This window comes from Lemur catta, chromosome 9, assembly GCF_020740605.2.
Source record: "Lemur catta isolate mLemCat1 chromosome 9, mLemCat1.pri, whole genome shotgun sequence".
Classification (NCBI taxonomy): domain Eukaryota; kingdom Metazoa; phylum Chordata; class Mammalia; order Primates; family Lemuridae; genus Lemur; species Lemur catta.
Window position 1 is genome coordinate 90,800,740 of NC_059136.1, and position 22,366 is coordinate 90,823,105.

The 22,366-nt window shown below is 37.0% G+C and overlaps 1 protein-coding gene across 2 annotated transcripts in view; it reads left to right on the top strand.

Moving 5' to 3' along the window:
- Window positions 1-21,089, top strand: part of CA8 (carbonic anhydrase 8) — a 91,478-nt gene extending 70,389 nt beyond the window's left edge. Inside the window, exons 8-9 of one of the 2 annotated variants that reach the window (XM_045561073.1) lie at window positions 1,186-1,355; window positions 20,648-21,089. In XM_045561073.1, coding sequence (XP_045417029.1) covers window positions 1,186-1,320 — 135 coding nt within the window. In that variant the 3' untranslated portion in view covers window positions 1,321-1,355; window positions 20,648-21,089. Of the gene's footprint in view, window positions 1-1,185; window positions 1,968-20,647 lie in introns of those variants that run through there. The other variant, XM_045561072.1, reaches the window with a different exon arrangement.
- The last annotated feature ends 1,277 nt before the right edge of the window (window positions 21,090-22,366 follow it).

A 22,366-nucleotide genomic window follows, 5' to 3' on the forward strand; every position in this document is an offset into this window, starting at 1 on the left:
TTGATCTCTTGCATTTCATTTCTCTTCACAAATGGCAGAATTCTGCGGCTGTGTCATGTTAAGGACCTTTGTAGATATAATCCTTTGATACACAGATGGTGACTTTTTGGTGGATGAATGCTGCTCAACTCACATTTGCTCAGTACCCTGGGATATATGCAGGATATAGATTATATTGATTGACTAGAATTCTTAAAGAGGTGGCTGTGGAGCTGGGAAATGAGCAGGTGGACTGGGAATTGTCAGATTTCCATCACTAGCTTATGTGGAAACTTTTTAAGCCTCTGAAGCCTTAGTTTCCCCTTCTGTGTCAGGAATGAAGAATGTCTGTGTCCTGTGACTATGTGGCACTTAAATGAAATAACAGACAATGAGCCCTGTAGGTAAATCGACTAATATATGTGAATGAGCCTGGGGATGGTCACCACGTGTTTGCTTGTTGCGTAGATACTTCCCAGAGAGTCACATCTGGCAGTTGTGGGTTCCTAGGAAGCTCAGACCACGCAAGTCAGATAAACTGCTATGTGTCTGATGGGGAAGGTCCCTTGGGACTCTGGGAACCTCTTCACATGTAACAGGCAAGCCACGGGACCTGGAGAGGCCGCCCAATAAAGGGAGATGAAATTGAAAATGAGTCTTGCTAAGAGAGGACGTTGGGCTTAAACTTTGGAAAATCATAAGTATTCTTTGGGCCTGTGTTCATCAAAGCGCTAAATAAACGACAAAGAAAGTCTTTTGATGAAGGAAATCTGTAATCCATCTAACGTCTAATCTGCATTAACATACAGGAACATCAGAATCCATTAATTAAGAATATACTGGGGAAACATTTACGGGAACTTAATTCATTTGTTCACTCTTTCTTGGTATGTTATAGACGGTCATAAAACCTTTTTGAGAGCGGCGTGTATCATTCTCACATTAACAAATCCAGCAGGTTTTTGTGGCTACTTGAGTTGTCTGGAGACCTCGGTGTCTCTACTCCCATTGTCATCTCTTGAAAGGGTCTTGTCTAATGTCTTAGGTCTGGAAGAACTAAGTCTGTTTTTCTCTGTTTGAAGTTTAATTTTAACTTTCTCTTTTCTAATTGTTGTAATTTATATATATTTTAAGCCATTTATGAAACTCCAGTCTTGTTAATGTCTGATCATTGATTAATCTATTTTGTTCTTCTTTTATTTTCAGATAGAAGAATTTCGAAGGCTGAGGACGCACGTTAAGGGGGCAGAACTTGTGGAAGGCTGTGATGGGATTTTGGGAGACAACTTTCGACCCACGCAGCCACTTAGTGACAGAGTCATTAGAGCTGCATTTCAGTAGCCAAAGAGAATAGGAACAAGTCCATCTGCATCAGGGTATGTGCAGATTAAGTAAGGAAAATGAGGTGCACAGTTATGTAAATGTAGCATCCCAGAGTTACTCTCATGATGATCCTGACACGTTAGCAATAAAACATGTGCACTTCATTTTGACAAAATTTATGCTTTGTCATGTCCCCTCTCTTCTTGGAGATGTTTGTGACTCATTAATAGGCTAAAAGCTATACAAGACAAAGCTTAAACCACACCTGCAGGCCATCAGTTTGCTCAGCAGATCCCCTGAGTTTTAGTAAATGTCAAGTGGGGTGGCTTGTCTCTGATTGACAGACATCCTTATCTTAAGTTAAAACATTCAAGCCTTTAGACAAAGCTTCATTTATGTAACCAATTACAAATCAAAGAAGCTTTAAACCCACCTATAACCTATAAGCCCGCCATCCCACTTTGAGATGTCTCGCCTTTTCAGACCAAACCAATGTGTGCCCTCCACATATTGACTTAGGGGCTCATGTGTAATTCCTGTCTGCATGAATATATGAAACCAAACTGTAACCAGGCTACCGTGGGCACATTTTCTCAGGATCTCTTGAGGCGATGTGCTCCAGGCTGGTCCCACACATTTAGCTCTGAATAAAACTCTTTAAATTATTTTACAGAGTTTGGTTTTTTTTCTGTTAACATAACAATGGGGAAAAAACAAAAATACATAATACAAGTTGTAATAAATTCATGAATGAGAAAGATGAAGCAATGCCGGTGAGAAGATTTCAGGTAGATGGAATATCTTTTGCAAAGGCCCTAAGGGGCTACTGCCTGTGGAGGAGGGAAGACTCTGATGCACTGAAGTACCTGAAGGAAGGCCTGGTGAGTCTGGGGTATAGAAATTGGAAGTGGGAGAGGCAGGCAGGGCCCAGATATTAAAGGGCCTTGGTAGTCACGTTAAGGCATCCTTATTTTGTTGGTAAGCATTGTGAACCTATAAAGACAGTCACTCAGGGGAGTGACCTGACCCCATGTATATTTTTAATAGCTCACCCCGGCTGGAGAAGGAATGGATTGGATTACAGTGGGTCAGGACAGGAGTAGAGAGAGATTTTAGAAGCCTGCTGAGTAGCCGAGGTGATAGGCATGGAGGCTTGTACACTAGAATAGAAGCAGTGGAGACAGAAGTTAATGGATACGAAATAGAAATTGCAGGTGATACCTAGTGATGAATTGGGGGAGGGTGGAGGGAGATGGAAGCGTCCAAGGTAACTTCCATGGGTTTGGCCTTTAGAAACTGTGGCTGGAGTGCCACTGAGTGGCCGTGGGAAAGCTGCAGGGAGGCCCTGTTTGGGATGGAAAGATGAAGAGATGAGTGGGCAAGAGATGCCCGTCAGCCACAGCAGTGGGCTCCTGGTGGTGAAGATTATTGCATTTCCAGAGTGGAGCTCAGAAAAGAGGTCTGGGTTGAAATACACGAATATTTGGTATACTGATTATATATGTTTGTGTACATATAAAGTTCGAATGGATCTAATGGGATTACCTCACTAAAGTGTTCATAAAATCTGGTGTGAGGCCGTACAAATGAGTTAACCAAGATACAGAGAAGTTAGGTCGTGGCCTAAAGTAATGCAGTTATTGAGCAGCAGAGCCAGAAGTTAGATCCAGGTGGCTCGACTGTCAGAGCCCCTTAAGCAGTACATAGACAGAGGTCAAAGAGGGTCCCCACACTGTGGTTGGGTGGCATGGAGTGGCACAGGAGTGACGCATGTGTGTTACAGCGGCCCAAGGAAGGGCAGGGCTGCCACGGCCACTCTGGATGAGCAGGGCCGGGGCGGGCAGGGGGCCCCAGCAACAGAGAGGACGCGGGGTTGAAGGAGACCTCTCCTTTTTCTTTAAACAAAAGAAATACTAGAACTTGTCTGTATGCTGGGGGCGGGGGAGGAGCAGTAGGTGGAGAGAGACCCAAGGTGCTGTTTCTGGGAGGGGATAGAGCCATGACCTCTCTGAAAAGTTAAAGGGATGAAATCCTGAGCACACAGAGTGACTGACTTTTGTTAAGAAGATGAACGCTCTCTGTGCTATAACAGGAAGGAAGGAGGAGGTGGTGGTTACACAGTTTGTCTTCGATTTGCTTTTACCGTTGAATGAAGAATGGAGTAGGAGCTTGGAGGGGCGGACGGGAAGGACGGGCTCCCAGGAGAAGACAGGCGGTGTGACTGCGGGGAGGGTGGGAGAGCAGGAAGTTGTGCGTTGTCCAGTCTGGCTAGTTAGTGTACTCTCCATGAATGCCACTATAAATGACACTTTTAATGAAGGAAGATCATTGCCTGGAATGGTTTATCCATATCTGGTCCTAGACCAGAGTTGCTGTTCTCTAAATGTCAAAATAACCATCACTATTTTATCTCTCTCTTTCTCACACACACAATGACTGAAGTGTTGTTCATAAGATTTTGTATTAAATATATTTCAGATACTTCATATTTCTTATATGATAGATAAATAATGTATAATTTTTCAAAGTTTTAAATTACAGTTTCGGCACTATTTTAAAAAGGAGGATGGATTTGTGTCCTTGGTGGCTGAGGTTACTTTAAAGGGGGTAATTTTCCTCAAAATTACTAAGAATGGTTCAGGAATTCTTTCTAAGGTGACTCCAATTCTGATTTCATTCTTTTGTGAATACATTTTTGATCCTTTTATCTTGAAATATGTAATACAAATCTAGTCATAGTTCTACATAAAAATTATACTGGGAAATCAGACTTATGGATGTGTGCTTTTTATTTGATATTTAATAATGCCCTTAGGCAGGTCATTCAAATTTTTATTAAAGTGAAGTGATTTGACAGTCAGACTTTGAATTTAATGCATGAATGTTTCATTTAAGCTCTTGGAACTAAAAAGGGAAAAAAATTCCCTGGTAGTTAGTTGTTCTCGAAAAAATGTTTAAAATAATTCAGATTTATTTTACTGAAATAACTTTGGTTTTTGGACTTAAAATGATTTTTTTTGAATGTCACGTCTGGACACCTGGAGGACTTTGATAACCAGGACTTATTATTCCCATGAATAATCTGTGATTTTTTAAAATATTACCATTTAAGAAGTGTCAACTAAGGTTTTGTACTGGTTTAAAGAATTAGCATGTAACTCACCAGGGGCTGGAAATTCTTTGGTTCAGCAGTGCTAGTTCAGATTCATGGGAGCTGATTGATCGTAAATGATCCTTGACCCATTGAATTTTCTATATGATGCAGAAGAACAAAATCTATTTTAATAACAACAAACTAATAATAAGACCAAGATTACAGTCTGGTTTCCTTTTTGCTCTTGGTATTATAATATTGGTACTACTCTTCCAACAAAATGATTATTTGCCTATTTATTTCATTTAGTATTAGCCCATTTTTAAAAGGCTATTCTGACAGTTCAAAGACTATCTCACCTGTAACTCAAATATTGTTAAACTGTGCACATGTTCACAATAACACTAATGAATTATAATTATTTCTTATTAAAGCCAATGCCACAAGTCTCTTTAGATAGTTTACTTTTTTCTCCCCTTAAAGGTGGAAAAATAAGTATGCCCCAAATAGAGTAGGTAAAAAATAAAAAACCAGAGAAAAGGAAAAAGAGGGGTTATTCAGCAATCATCTCTGAATGGTCCCTTTGTCAAACTTGCCCTCATTTTTCTTTCTGGGTCTTTGAAGTTATCCTTGACTGTATTGAACTCTTCCCTACTTGTACTTTTGCAATTAATGACATTTTCCTACCTTTAATAAAACTATAGGTAGCATCAAGTTCATACCGGTTTCCTTTTATAGCCTAAAAGAGTTATAGCTTAGGAAAGGATAGGCATTATAGAAAAGGAGGGGGCTGTGTGGGGAATGTGAGAATGTCAACTCTGAATGACCAAGTGGGTAAAAGCTATTATCCTTCCAGGATAAATGGAAAGCTCAGAGCCATATTTTCAGTCAGTAGAACTTGGACTCTCCTCACTCTAATAATTTAACATGATGCAAAGCATTAGGGTGAGAATTGAAAGCTCTGTAGATATAGCTGTTTTCTATTTACTGTATCATACGAAATTTTCTCAAAATGGAATGAATTTCCTAAAGGATCTCAAAACAATTTCAGTAAAATGCCAAAACGCCAAGGATGCTCAAACTATCTATTATGTTCCAGTTATGTGATATAAAAATTACTATTCACCCAGGAATGAAAATATCAAATCTGTGTAAGCTTTCTTCAAGATTACCAAACAAGGAAAATAATTCCTTTTAATGTTTTGGAAATGTTTATAATTTATTGCGGATAAAAATTTCAGAATGATTTTTTTTTCTCCCTCCATGAATTCAAACAAAATTATGTCTGGGAAGAAGACAAGGCAACATTTTGCAGTCATGGGCCAACTTGTAGGTTGAACATTAATATATTTTGACACCTTAAATATAGATTTCATGATTTGAAATCTGAAGAATAAATTTTTCTATAAGAAAACCACTGTGACCAGTTTATATCATTTAAACATGTTCTATTATGCCTTTTACCACAGGGATACTCAAAAAGTGTGTGCTGATATAAAAAACGGTTTTTAAGTATCAGCAGAAAGGATTTGGATTAGCTAAGGAAAAAGTGTATTTCTAGAGGCTACCAAGAAGACTGTTTCTGTAGGTAGGTGGTTTAAACCTTGCAGTGGGCTTTCCAGGAAGAATACGGCATTATATGCTTCAGTTCTGGATGGTCTAGGTGGGAGCCTGCCTGGTGCGGGGCATGTTCCCTCAGACCTCCCGGGGTCCGTTGAGTGCTGTGCTTTTAGTTCCCTGGTTGTATGATGAATATGCCTTAAGTCTCTGTTACCCTGTCATGGAAAAGAGAAGCTAGAGAGAATAGGCAGTGGGTAAATGAGGAGGAAAATGAAATGAATGCTTCTTTAGGAGTAAGTTTTCCTGAGTAAGTCTCCAACTGGAAAAATAAAACTAAAAAATGGATTTGAGGAAATTATCAAAAATGCCAAAAGATAAGTGCAGAAATCATTGGAAATAACATAGACTTTAATCAGGAGTTTAAAGAAATCCTTTTTTTTAGGTATTGAATGAATTTGTTTTTATATTTTCTACACCTCTTAGAACAGAGTATTATAGAAGCAACAATATCAAAAAAACCTTTTATGTCAGCATTTTATTAGGATTAAAATCTTAAAAATAAAAATAGAGGGAAAATAGAATCAAAATAGGATTTGTACTTAGATTAATGTTGTTTACAGTTGAAAAAACTCAGAAAATTACGTAGAGATCTACCTAGGTAGAAATAGGGAATTAAGGAATTGAGTCTCTATTAAAAAATACATTGTTTTTAGGCAGATATGAAGAGTTCATATTCAGCTACAAAAGATTAAGCAGAAACTACCACTGTTTCGTTGCACAGGAATGGCAACAGTCAAGGAAATCATCATTTTCTCTTTCACTACAATTTTACCTAACCTTCAACTTTCTGTTTTTAAGCACCTCACTTTTCTTTTCTGTTTCTCTGATTTCTTAGCACCTTGACAATTATCTGTACTTTTTTTTAGCTGTCTGCCTTTTTAGGGTTAAATTTAAATGCTGTTAATTGAAGGACCAGGTTTTACCTCCATGAAATCCTTCCTAAGTAAACTGGCCTTATTAATCTTTGTCTCTTTGCTCTCTGAGTTTGGTGCCATGTTAGTTTAGTTTTTAGTTATTTTTGGTTTTCTAGTGCATTTAGCAATAAGTGTTAGTACCACTTACTCCACCAAACTATGAATTTCTATGTTATAGAGTCAAATAAGTTTGTAACAGACTGCATTAAGCAGGTAGGTTTTCTTTATGCAAGACTTCAGAGACCCTGTAATATGCGAGGATCTTATTTGAATGTCCAAGAGGGTAATGGTATAGTGTATAGCATTTCACAAATGTATTTAACCCGAGAGCAACACAGGAATGCAGAGTACGTTTTGGTACATGTGTGGTGATCCAAAGCATTCATCGGGATCTTGGAGGACCTGATGTAGGGAAAGGTGGGTGGAGCCTACAGGTGGGGGCCAGAGCCCATAGACAGCCCTCCGCCTGCCCCCCCTGCCCTTTAGGGAGGGAAGGGCAGATTCTGAATGTGTCCTGACACATGGTCAAGCTACCTGGGACACAGCTTGAAGTAATAGTAAATTAAAGGATTTTTAGTTATTTTACACGTGAGTTAAAGGCTAACAAACCCTTCGTGAAAACCTTTCAGTAGTAATGACAATTCGTTTTCAATAAATGGTAGTGGTTATGTGTATGATAGGTGGTTCACATATGTCTCATTTCACCTCAAAACAACTCTTCTAGATGGACATTGCTTTTTAAAAATTTTGTCAGTAAAGAAACTGAGTTCCAGAAAATTTAATTGTCTTCCCCAAGTATATAAAGCTACTAAAATATATAACCGATGCAATTGATGGAAATAGTCATTTAAAAATAATGCCTTTAAAAATATATGCACATATTTATTTTGTTATATCAGTCAATTCTGATTCTGTCCGAACAGTTTTCAAGGAGGTGATTATAGTTTCATTGAAGTGCAATATGACATTTAAAATTTCTAGCTTAGGAAGTAGTGAAGTAAATCTAGCTGACCTAATCTAGTACCTTGCAAATAGTAAATATTTGTCAACTAAATCAAAGTATTTACTTTCTTCTGTGAACTTTATATTTTACTTTGAATTATTTGGAAATTGTGAGTTGCAGTGTGATCATTTGCTGTCTTTTACATATTTTAGGTATTTTATTATTTAAGGACATGACAAAATGTTTATATTTTTTCCTCATCAATAAATGGTAAATTTCTTTAAGGGCAGTAAATTTCAAGGGGGCATTTTCAGTCCTTATTTACTGGATCCCTCAGCAGCCTCTGGCACTGACTTCCTTCTTGCCACCCTTTTTTTGGTGTCCGTAATACAGACTTTTCTTCTATCTTTCTACCTGTACCACCTCTGCATCCCTTGCATACATGAATGTCCTTTTAGGAGACCACTTAATGTTGGAGTCCTCACAGCTCAGCTTTTGGGACCTGCTGTCTCTGTAGGTGAGCTCATCCCACCTGTAGGTGACTCACAGCTTGTCATCACTAAATGCACATGACTCACTCATTTATGTTTCTAGACCAAGTCTCTCAGTTGAGTTCTAGAGTTGAATGCCTAACTGTCTGTGTAAATTTTTTTTTGGATATGTCAAAAGCATCTCAAACTCAACATATACAAGACTGAGTTTATGCTCTTCCTTCACAGACCTGACTCTCTTCCAATTTTCTTTGAAACCCGTCTTGCATTACACCTCTCTTCCTTACCTTACCCCCTGTTCACAATTTCTTATCCAGTTCCACAGATTTGCCCTCTTGTAGCTCCCAAAGCAATCTATGTCTCCATCAGCACAACCCATAAAGTTAGCATCATCTTCTCTAGACTGTTGCAAGAACATCTCCTTTCTCTTTTACATAGGACTGTTAAAACAAGATTGATAAAGATAAAAGGCATGATGACAAATAGCACTCAAACTTGTATGCTAACTCTGTCTGAATACTAGCTATATGAAGAGTGTTGAGAAGAATTCTGAATCCACATCTGAGCACAGTGGGAATGAATGACATAACCAGTTGGCAATATCTGCTCTTGGGGAGGAAGGGTATTGTGGTTTGTGATTGCCGTTTTATTATTGGCATCTGATTTAAATGTCTCAGCTATTATGTATGAAGTCTTTTGAAATGGGCTTTGGAAAATTGATCTGTGTTAGATCTACAGTATGTAGGTAGGTGTTAGAAATTATCAAGGAAGTATGGAAACACGATAAAATGATTGATGTCCCACAATCTACCTTCTTGTTAATATTTTCATCTCATTTATGTATAAATTATGATCCTGATGCTTATATATAGCAAATTGCTTGCATATGGTGAGACCAAGAGAATCTGAAATCTCAGAATGGAAATGAAATAGCATGAGAGTGAGGAAAGGATTATGTCATGGTAGTGTGGAAGAACTTACCCAGATCCTTTTGTTAGAGATGGAAGCCATCTCCTAAAGAAGAGAAAGGGTTATGTATCTTCCATTTGGGCTGCTATAACAAAATAACATACCCTGGGTAGTTCTAAACAGCAGAACTCCATTTCTCACAGTTCTGGAGGCTGGGAAGTCCAAGATCAAGGCTCTGACAGATTTCATTACTGGTGAGGGTCCACTTCCTGGTTTGTAGAATGGCGCCTTCTTACTGTGTCCTCACATAGTGGAAGGGGCTACCTAGTTTTCTAGGATCTCTTTTGTCCCAGATCACTAACCCTAATCGTGAGGGCCCTGCCCACATGAGCTAATTACCTCTCAAAGCCTTACTTCTATCACTTTGGGGATTAGGATTTCAACATATGAATTTTGGTGGGACATAAACATTCAGAAGTTTGGAGAAGAAACCATGTAAGAGAACGGTAGACACTGACATGATCCTCACAAGGGTGAAAAGCAATCTATTTTAAAATATTTTTAACAAAAAAATATCAGATACAACCTTTTTCATTTAACGTAATTCTTTGAGATATTTTTATGTTGGCACATGTAGGTCAGCCTCGTTCTTTTGGCTACTTCAGTTTTACTTAAACACTCTAGTTAAAACTTGTTTTGATAACATATAAAGCTGAAATGGTATAGATAATGCTCAGTACTTAGACAGAATCTGAAATATTTGTTAGATAATGTGAAGGCTTTTCCAGTCAAGAAATTTGCCACTAGGTAACATCTCAAAATAAATGAGCTGTTAAAACAATAAAACCACATTGATTTTAGATGAATCTGTTCTCCATTACGCTGCTTCTTAAAAGCCCTTCAAAATATCTGAATTCTTATTGCTATTATTGGTTTGAATTCTTATTGCTCATTCTTTTATGAGTTTTATTAAAAACTCATAAAGGTCTTTAGGGCTTGTCTACAGAAAATATTTAGAAGCATGGAGTTGAATTGGATCTCGAAAAGTTCTTAGTCTTTTGCCTGAAGAAGTCTTCGAATAAATTATTCCAGATGGTTACTTCCCATACCTAGAAAAAAACCAAGCAAATAAACCTTTGTTGTCTGAAAACACCTACTTCAGTGTTTCTTTACCCTATATAACGCAAAAAGGAAAAAAATAACTTCATGTAATAAGTTCTATAAAGTGTTAACTGAGTTGGAATGCTGTTTTGATGGTATTATTTTTATAGCTTTTTGTAAATAAATAATTTTGATGAATGTAACTGTTTATATTCCAGGTATTCCAAAATTTTTTCCTTTTGTTAGCAGCATGTGAAAATTCCAACAACCTTTATGTTGCAGAAAAGCTCCTGTCATTTTTTTGCAGATATGAATGTTTGTTCTTATTATGGGTACAATCAATGGTTCTCTAATGGTATTTTTTTAAAAGACTGATTATATTTAGTAGGTCCCAGCAATAAAATCACTGTAATGAGGAATAAAAGATTGTAAATAAGAATAACAATGTTATTAATCATCTAAATTAGTCATTTATAGCACATTCCTGTACCTGAAATATTTCCATAGGAAATAAGGCTAAAACACACATTTACTTATAATTAGACATAATACAAAACTTCTCTCATTATAATACTTACCCAAATCCCAATTCAACTTAATTTCATTGACTTTGATTTCTGGACTAAAAGCATTAAGCTTGAACTACTGAAAAATGTATAATATGTGCATTCAATTAAGAAGTAATTAGATACTCAATCACTCTTACAACACACCAGGGATTAGGGAAGAAGGAAGAAAAATGTGACTCACTGTAGTGTGTAAAACAGTTTTGTTAATTAGTTTAGTGCTAATTGAGATTGAGAAAGTGTCAAAGTATTATAACATAGGTTTACTTCTGAATAACTTTAAAGCTAAGTTTAGTGTTTCATAATGCTTTGGTGCAAAATTATGTAGAAATTACCAAGTTAGATGATTTATCCTGGAGTTTTGATCAAAGTTTATATATTCATTCTAAGTTTTACATATTAGTGAGAGATGGGAAGGAAAGGAACTAGTGCATTTTTATAACTTGGACACTGTGCTGTATTTTGTCTCATTTAATCCTCACAACAATCCTGTGAGGCATGTATTTTTATTTTCATTTTAGAGATAAAGAAACTGAGGCTGAGGGTGGGTAACTTGCTCAAGGTCACAGCCAGTAAAGCACAAAGCAAGGATTCAAACCCAGGTAGGATTCAACTCCAAACACCGAGCTCTTCACTGTGTTACCTTTCACAGTAACAAAGGGCAGACGATTGTGAATTTTCTTGTATATCTTTGCCTCTTATCTCATTTAGATAAGTTCCTGGGAATGAGATTTCTGGGAAAAAAAGAACATTCCTGTTTTCATTTTTTGGTAACATATTGCTAAAATACCCTCTAGGAGGGTTATACTACTTTGTGCTTTTGTACCATCGATTGAGTATTTTATAGAAAGTATTTTTGTCATTTTTCGTCAATCATTCAGTATGCTTTCCCCCTTTTTCTCATCTCTTTACTCTTCAGCTTACTGAGATGTGTTCATCTCCATATGCCCGTTGAAATTGCCATGCAAAGGTCACCTTTGCTTGCCTGCTTTTTGCTTTTTGTTCCCTTGTCTCCAAATATAACACATATTCGTGGTAGAATATTCAAACAATACAGAACAAAACGAAGCAGCAGCAAGTGTCTCTCAAGCCCTCCTGTCGGTGACAGCATCACGGGCACCAGTGCACCTGGGGGCCCTGAGCCCGGTGGGGAATGGCCCGGGTTCCGTTTGGCTCCACCACTAATTAGCTGTGTGACCTTGAACAAGTTACTAATATCTCTAAGTCTCTTCGTCATTTAAAAGAAGGCCATGATATTAATAGTATCCACCTCATAGGATTGGTCGGGAAGATAGCAATGAGATAATGCAATTAAAGTGTTTAACATGTTTCTGGTCCACAGTGCAAATATTCAATAAATGTCTGTATTATTATTTTTCTCTCTTTACCTGTGTATCACATATGGATATGTAGATATGTGATGTTCATTACAAGATAATACTGTGCATGCTGTTATTCTATTGGCTTGATGATACATCTTTTCTTGTCATTTATATGCTTCATAGTTTTAAATGGTTGTACATAAGTTGCTTTTAATTATGTACCAAAATTTATTGAGCTGTTGCTCTACCAGTGTTTTGCTATAATCAACAATACTGTGGTTAATGACTTGTTTCCTTAAAAAATTCTTAGTAATGAGATGACCGGGTCAGAGAGTGTTACTATGCACATTGCTCACCCCAACAGGTAGGAGCAGGAGTTTATGCTCCTACTAACCGTGTGTCAAACGCTTTCCACCTTCTCCAACATTGAGTGTTTGGAAATTTTTATGCTTGCCAGTCTCATTAAAAATGGCTCCTTTACATTATATTTAATAGTAAGTCCTGTGAATACTTGATACTATTTTTGATTTTCCTGTTCTGTTCCATTAATCTGTGTATTCATGTGCATCAGTTGAAATGTTTGTGGCATTAGTATAGGTTTCAGTGTTTGGTAGGACAAGACCCCTTAGCTAATCTCCTATGCATACTGTTCCTGGCTAATTTCAGATAAACTATTTTATCAGAAGGATAGAAATAAAGAACAAAAGAAAAGGGGGTGAGAAAAAGAAAATGAGAGAGAAAAATAAGGAAAAAAGGAAAAAGGATGCTGCTATAATTTTTTAATTTGCATCGAATTTATGATTTAAGGAGAATTGATATCTTTATAATATTAAATCTTTCTATCAAGGGAAAATAGATCTATGTTTATTAAAGTTTTTTAAATGTCCTTTTTACAAAACTTTATAATTTTCTCTTCTCGCTAAATTTATGCTGAGTTGTGCATTTGGGTTCTGGAGTCAGCTGGGGTGTGGCTCGCTGGGGCACACAGCACCTTCACCTGCTGCTCCGCATCTTGGGCAAATCGTTGATATTCTTTCAGCCTTAGTTTCCTCATTTATGAATTGGAGATATTGAGAGTCACAGCCTCCTAGAGACATTGTGAGGTTTAAATGAGGTTGGGTAAAATGCACAGCACAGTGCTTAACGGAGTGTTAGCATTCATTGAATGTGAGCAATTACCTTTATTATTATTATTATTGTCATTGTCATTATCGATCTGCCCAGTATTTTTTTTCATTATATTTTTACATTGGCTAATATTTTTTCATTGAAAACATAATTGATTAGATTTGTCTCTGGCTTTCTTACTAACCTTTTATATAGTTCCCAGTAAGATTTTAGCTGATTATTTTGAGTTGTCCAGAGAGACCATGATGACATCTGCAAATAATGACAATTTGATTTCCTTCTTTATAATTTTAATACTTCTTATTTCATTGTACCATCTAGTAATTCCAGAGTAATGTTAAATAATTAATAACGACATCTGGCACCCTTTTTTTATTTCTGACATGCTTGGATCTCTATTTCCAAATCCAGTGGCATGTTGCCTACTCCCTCCCTTTGAATCTTCAAAAGCCTTTGACACTCTTGACCTCTTCCTTCCTTTTTCTCCTTTCTCTTTGTCTTTTCCTTCCTCATGACCTGATGCTGTTATTAGTGCATATAGAAAAAGTTAGTGCATATAGAAAAAGAAGGTGGCTATATTCCTTTACATGAAATGGAAGGGCATTTAATTTTACCCTGTTTTGTCTATGGCGGTACTGTAGGGGAATGTGAAAATATAAACATAACCAGACATTGACTCTGCCCTGAGGAAGCAGGCTCACAGCCTGGAATGGGGGCTAACTCAGGTCCACAGCTAACTCCCGGTCAGAGCAGCATGGGCAGACTGCCCAGGGTGGTGTTCACCAGTGTATGGGAGAAAGGGCCCACTCTGAAGTCGAGTTCTCATTTCTAGCACATTGCTATTTCTTAAAAGACTCTTATTTTTGAGATTTTACAATGAATTATTATACTTACAGAGGGATGCTTTAGTGGGCTATCAATTAGCTGAGCCAAACTCACTGGAACTTACATCAGCCCTTTGCCCGGCAGTGGCCTCTGAGGAGCAGGATGTGTGCGCACACGTCCTTATTTATTTTTGGTAGCTTTGCAGGAAATTCTCCAGTAGTGATTTGATTTGCTCTCATTCCCCAGGGTCTCTTCATAGAAGATAATTTAAGGTTCAGAAATAGTCATATGAAAGATAGCATCTGTTATAATTATACTGAAAGAGAATGATTTAGAAGACTCCTTAGGCTGCGGCCATGTTTCAAGGTTATTATGAACAATGATCATTGTATAATAGAAAATTTCCCTTTATATTTCAGCTTTCTTACTATTTAGATATAGATGAATGGGTATTTGGAGGAAATCCTAGAGGGGAGAAAGTCAGCCTTACTACCTTTGTATATTCAAAGTGTCATTTCATTAGATTGTTTTACCAAATATATTTATATTCTGATTACCAAGTAATACAGTTATTGTAGGAAAATGCACAAATGCACAAAAAGGAACTTCTGTTTCAAATGATGGTCATGGATTGAAGATAGGCACTTGATTTTGTTTCCATCACGGACTGCATTAAAATAACAGGAAAGAGATTTTTTTTTTAAAGTGCATTAACCCACAAGGATATAGAAAGCAAGAGTGGAGACAACAGCAACAATATTTGGGAAGCTGGAAGCAGATGGTTATGCGGTAATAGATTTAGCAGATGTGAGGAACAAGCCTGTGGACGTGACAGTATTTCTCAAAGTCCTAGGAACCGGTGGTAACATATTTCTGAAAGCTGGAGTGAAAGGAGGCTAAAATTATCTGTATTGGTTGAGAGATATTTGGGAAGCAGTTTCATCTCCTAGTCTCCTCCCAAGCCTTAATGGATGTCTGGAGATACTTATCTTCTGGAGATGACAGAGAGTCTCCGTAGTAGGGGACGTAGACTCAACTGAATGGATAAATAACATTCCCATACTTCATGTCCCCCTCCAGTATACTGGCAGAAAGGCCCCACTCTCCAGACAGGGCACGGGAAGGGTCTTCTCTGGAGGATCTGACTAAGCCAAGGGACTTCTCTGCAGAAGTGGGCCAATGGCTCAACCTGGTGACGGTGTGACAGCCAGCCCTCCCCTGTGCCCTCAGCCTCCACTGTGGTTTTCTTGCAGCAGTTGTTTCCTACTCTGAGGTGTGAGCCATTAAGGATATTTGATAAAAGCCTGTAATATGAAAGAGCCCAAAACAAACAGAATAATACTAGTTAAAACAAATAAATGGCAAGAAGAGAAAAATGATAAAGAAGTCATCAATCCTATCTTTGGAGAGGTAAGGAAGAAATTGCAACCATGAAACAAGAACATGACATTATTAAGAAAAGGAATATACAGAAAACAAAGAGCTTTTGGAGATTGAAAACATGATAGTGGAAGTGAAAAATTCTACAGAAGACTCAGAAGGCAGAATTGAAGAAACTTCTCAGAATAGAGCAAAAGGCAAAAAGACACAAAATAGAATAAGGGAAGAAAATTAGAGGACCAGTCTAGGAGGTCCATTATGCACATAATAAAAAAGCTAGAGAGAGAAGAGGGAAAATGGGGGAAAGGAACCCAGTAACAAAATCCTTCAAAACATTTTCCCAGAACTCAGGAACATAAATGTACAGATTGAAAGGACCCACCGAATTCCCAGCACAGTAGACTAAAATATACCTACACCAAGAAACTGTCATTGTGAAACTTCAGAACACTAAGGGAGAAATCATAGATAGGCAAAAACCAAAATAATAAGCAGGTCAAAATAAAGGAAGCTGCTGTTTGTTTGTTTGTTTGTTTGTTTGTTTTTGAGACAGAGTCTCACTCTGTTGTCCAGGCTAGAGTGTAGTGCCGTCATCACAGCTCACTGCAGCCTCAAACTCCTGGGCTCAAATGATCCTCCTGCCTCAGCCTCCTAAGTAGTGGGACTACAGGTGCACGCCACCACGCCCAGCTAATTTTTTCTATTTTGAGTAGAGACAGGGTCTCGCTCTTGCTTAGGCTGGTCTTGAACTCCTGACCTCAAGCCATCCTCCTGCCACGACCTCCCAGAGTGCTAGGATTACAGGTGTGAGCCACCATGCCTGGCCAGAACCTGGAATTTGAGCTTCAGACTTCTCAGCAGCAACATTGGAAGCTACAAGTCAATGAGAATGACCTTCAAAATTCTGAGGAAACATTATAACCCACCTAGAATTCCTTACTCATTCAAACTTTCAATCAAATGTGTCAGTAGAACAGTCAGTTTTAGATATCAAGGTCCTCAAAAATTTATTTCCCTGGAAGCTAGTAGATATGCCTCACCAAAATGGAGTAAGCCAAGAAAAAAGATGTGGGATCCAGGAAACAGGAGGTTCAGCGAAGGAGAGAGGCAACAGGGATGCCCAGAATGATGATGGGGTCAGATCATAAGCATAGCTGGTGGTCAGTGCTGATGTGGGCAGGTGAGAAGGTTCTAGACAAGCATTCTCCAGGAAGGTGAAGTTGATACAATGCATGCTATGTTAACTATCTGAGAAAAAAGTAAGGAAATTGGTAGATAGTTTTGGATCGAATTAGTTATGAGTACATAAAGTACCCAGATGGAAAAAAACCAAGGGGCTTATTCACTCCAGAGAAAACAAAACATTGTGCAGGAAAGGAAAATTAATTTAATATGTGTAGTTCAGCTCTGAATAATATTTACATCATTACAATAATAGTGAATATTGATCCAACCAAAATTACTATCATGTATAACCATATTTGTTGAATGGGTTGGTGGGAAGGGTTGATGTGTGTATGGGATGGGGTGGCTGTGCGTGTGTCCATGTATGCGTGTGTGTGTGTGTGTGTGTGTGTGTGTGTGTGTGATTCTGACAGGAGGAAAGAGAGTCAACTCTTCATTCTCCATAGGGAAAATTGATATACTAAAATAGAAAATTGAAAGTTAGCAATACAATCATGCCACTTAGCTCTTAGCTCTATGGTGTTAAAATAATTGGCTAAAAGAATTGAAAAGGAGGAAATTGGTGACACATAGGACAGGAGACTGATAGTTTTCGTAAGAAACATTTTAGAACTGTTTAACTCTTTAAACCATTTTAAACTTGGATACAAATAAAAATGTTAAAATAGGAGCAATTGCTACTCTCATTTTGTTACACTTTTTTTTTTAAGAGGTGGGGTCTTACTCTGTCACCTAGGCTGGAATGTAGTGGCATCATCATAGTTCACTGTAGCCTTGAGCTCCTGGGCTCAAGCGATTCTCCCACATCAGCTTCCCGAGTAGCTGGGACTACTGGTGTGTGCCATCATGCTTGGATAATTTAAAAATTTTTTTAAGAGATGGGGTCTCACTGTGTTACCCAGGCTGGTCTTGAACTCCTGGTCTCAAGTGATCTTCCTGCCTCAATCTCCTGAGTGGCTGGGACTACAGGTGTGAGCCACCATGCCTGGCTCTTTGTTACACTTTTTAATGCATGAACATACACACATTTTCTGCAAGTTTGCTTTGGGCTAGGTATTAATTGGTCTGGACCTTGGGAATACAGTGCAGATGAGACCAAGCATGAGTCCATCCCATGAAAACTTTCTGTGAAACACTAGGGAGTAAATTTCAAAGGTATATGGAAAGTGATGGGCCATACTTCACGTTTATGTTGATGCAAAGTATTGTAGTTTAATTTTTAGCTAGTGAGATGTCTTTAAAATCAACTGAAATCATTACTAGAAGTTCAGTTATGTGCCTGGAAGGTACTGTGCTCCACTCGTTCCATTCCTGGTCATATTACATCCTCACACACTCCCCAGGAAGTAGATATTGTTTCTGGGGCTCAGAAGGGGCAAGTAAGTTGCCTAAACTCTTACAGCAATTGGGTGGAAGAGCTGGGATTTGAACTTGGGTCTCTCTGATTCCACATCCGTAGCCCAGATTGTGATAGATTGAAACATTTTTACAGTTAATCTATTAATCTGGTATCTGTAGTAAAGATCAAGTATACATGGTGGAGGGTAATAGAAAGATCATCTTCAGAGAGCCTTGGCATTGGAAAGTGTCATTTTTTTTTGTTGTTGTTAGAAAAATATCTGGGTGGGAGGGGAAGCTCAATAATCATAGGGTATTATTTTTGGTTTCCTCTGTGAGGGAGATTTTAGCTGAGTGAGTACCTGTGTTGACCAGCAGATTCCACACCCAGGCAAATTAGAATTTACTTGGCATTTACTGAGAACCCCCTGAATCATGCCCCAAGAGCTTCACAAATGAATGGGATGCCAACAAGCACGGGCATCTGCTGCACTGTGGATAATTCTAAATGTTAGGATTCTAATAATTTTAAATGTTAGAATTATTCTGCTTTGGGTCAATATCTGGCCTTGTATGAGTACAGTGACTGTATGTTTACTTACCCGTCTTTTGTTTAATGGATGTTTTGGACCATGGTAGCTTAATTTTTAAAGGGTTAGATATATTCTTAAAATGAAATTTCATTTCATAAACTTAGAATATATTCCTCTGAACCAGCCTTTCCCAAATGAATTCTATAGCACACTGGCCCTCCAAAATGTTTGACAAATCAAGAGGTGACTATTCACATATGTCTGGAGCATCCTGGATGTAATATCCTTCATATGGAGAGTCACAATGCACATTAACATGTTAGAGACTCTGAGATGGTTTTAAATTAAAGGACCATTTTATCAGTCTCTATGATTTTTTTGAACATGGATTCATTTTTTTCAACCACTAGATGCCAGGTTATTTCCTTTTGAGAAAATTCAAACATTATAATCTTTAGGCCCCATTAGCTCTAAAATGCTGTGATTTTATAATTTGTCATCAGTCAATTTCATGTAATTTTGATTTATAATTTGTGGATTTATAATTGTCAGATACATGCATAAACAATTTCTTGTTTTACCTTTGAAATCCTATTTTGAGGCATAGTCTTAAAGATTTGATGGGTGAGGTAGTTGGGGAGATGTTAGTGAAAGGTTACAAAATTTCAATTAGGTAGGAAGAATAAAAGATCTATTGTATAAAATGGTGACTGTAATTAACAATATATTGTATTCTTGAAAAGTGCTAAGAGAGTAGATTTTAAATGTTCTCACCACAAAAAGGACAACTATGTGAGGTAATGCATATGTTAATTAGCTAGGCATTCCACAATGTATATATATTTCAAAACATCATGTACATAATAAATATGTACAATTTTATCTGTCAATTTAAAGTAAAAAAAGTAAAAAAAGATTTGATTCTGACTATATTATTTGAAATGTAGTTTGGAAATATATAACCCAGAATTACAAATATTTTCTAATAAATTGTTCTAGAAATTCTATATATTTGTATGTACATATGTATCCATGTATGGACATGTGTATGTATATATGTGTACACAGGCACATACACAGATAGATACCTATACACCATATATGGATAATTCTGAAGTATTCTATTATAATTTATTAAGGAAAGGAGGCCATTTTTAGTTTCCAGTTTTTTGTTGCAGTGAATATCCTTGCACATAAGATCTTTGTGTGATTGGATGATTATATCTGTATTATAAGTTCCTAGAATTGTAATTCTCAGTCCAAAAGTATATGCATTCTTAATTTTTATAGGTATTTATTGCCTACAAGATTGGACCAGCTTACCTTAGGCAACTGATGAGAGTGCCAATTTCCCGTTGCCATTACTGGCAATGCCTGTTCAACATCAGCTAATTCAGTGTCATTGAACTGAAATCTCAGCTGATGTAATTTTCCTATATGAGAAGCATGTTATTTTTTACCTTAAAAAAATGCTATTGTCTCATGTATTATTTTACTGTATTATTTAACCATTTATTTAATAGCATTGTAAAGTTGTTTGGGAACTAGAAATATCTGGTCTGTGTGCTCTTGAGTTACCATCCCTCTGTGATCACTACACAGGAAAGTAATGACAATAACTTAAAATTTTACTTTTATTTATTATTAGACGTGATATACAAGTTTATTGTTTATAAAATAGTTTAAACAATATATTATAAAATATAAATGTTTTATATAATGTAAATATAAAATTTATTTATTTTGGTTGAAATGTATTTGTTTCTGTGAAATTTTGCATTCATGGATTTTGCCATAGGAATAAAATTATGGTAAACTTTGTGGAAAAATTTCAGAAATAACAAACTTGTACATGAGGATATTTTTGAATTTCCACATTTTCTTGTCACAAAATTTTTAGTTTTTACTATCTTTTTGGACCATAAAAAGACTTTTCAGTCTGCTGTGGAAGAATGTCAGTAACATAATTGATTAATTCATTCTTTTTTGCCTAAAGGAGGAAGACAATGGTCCCATAGTGCAATTGGACGAGAAACAGAAACTTTTGAGCTGCAGCTTCATTTTATCCTCAAAGCCTGCATTGTTTGTCTTCATCTAATCCAGCTTTGATGGACATCTGTGACAGTCGCCTGTACACATGCCGTAATGAAATATTAGAAATGGCTGCATATTCCAAAGAAACCCATAGTATATATCTGCATCACTGCTGCTAGGATCCATATTTTTGCACATACTCTTTATTGTTTTTGTGTAGAAGGAATGAAACTAATTTCCAGAATTGCTATTAATATGAATATATATCATGTGTTAATATTGAGAACAGGAAAAATACATTCCCAGTATTATTAATTCATCACTTCTTGTCTCCAACAGAAAATTCACACATTCAGAGACTAGTGTAATTCTTCATAATGAAATAAAACTTTTGATCAAGAACATCACAGAGCTTCACAATGCAATGTGAACGATTAGTAAAAATTAAGTCTCGTTATTTTCCAGTACCCATACCACAATTAATGTCAAGCTGGTTTATGATGGAAAACATTTTGGGAGTTAATGCAACAACACAATATCCACTTTATATATTACTTTCTTAAAGTATTTAAGTGAGTATATGAATCTAATGATATTTATTTGACATATTTAAAGCTATGGTTTCTAGGAATTTGAGAAAGGTATAAGAAATGGGATAAAATGAAGGTGGATACAATGTACTAGGAATACCTTTATTTTCCATCAATAGAAGTATAAATTTAATAGTGTCCTATATTAATTCAGCGTTGTACATTTTGTAAGACCTTAAAATATTTTATTCCATGGATTCCACTTCTTCAGTATGTTAAAACATTTCTTTCAAAGATGACTAACAATATCCTCATTTTAAGTGCTACTAGCAAATTTAAGCATATACTTTGTTACAGTTAGATATGACAGAATGAGACAATTTATGTAAAGTAGTAGAGTACCTGGCACTAAAGCAAACAATAAATATTATTATTGTTATAATTGTTGTTGTAGAAGTAATGATGTCAATAACAGTCCCAATTTGGAGGGATTTTGTGATGCAAAATATCTAAGTTAGAAATAGAAAATAGGTGGAATAAGTATGTGTTCAAAGGTTTTAGATGTGTTGAGTAGAGGTTGTTATAATGGAAGCATTAAATGCAAATAAAAATCACCCAGATATCCCTGAAAATGGAAGCAGAGAAGGTTCTTCATGGAGTCTTGGACAGGGAGAGAAAGGTGTAGAGCTGTGGCAAAGTGAAGAAAAGTGGGAGCAGCCAGCAGCTCTGCACCACATTGGGGTGACATTAGGCAGAAGCTCTGAAGCATACTTTTTGTAGTTCCTAGTGTTCAACCAGGAGAAAATGGCAAAGCGTGATGACAAAACTGTGACATAAACATTTGCATCGTGCAGACCAGCACTGCTACCCTTCACATGCCAGATGTTGGCTACAGGTATAGCCTTATTTGTAGTTACCATCAAAGACTAGATCCGAGGCTTTCTTTGAATGAGAGACCAGACATGTGGTGCTCCTGGCACTCCTTTGGTAGACCCTCTGTTCGGGCCCTGGAACAAAACAGTGCATGGGTATCAGCCTCTCCACTCTTGACCAGGTTGATACTGAGCAGCTAGAAACTGTTCTTGGACTGAACTTCTGATGCTTCTTGCAGTCTCCTACCATCTTTCCTTGAAATATACAAAATAAATAAA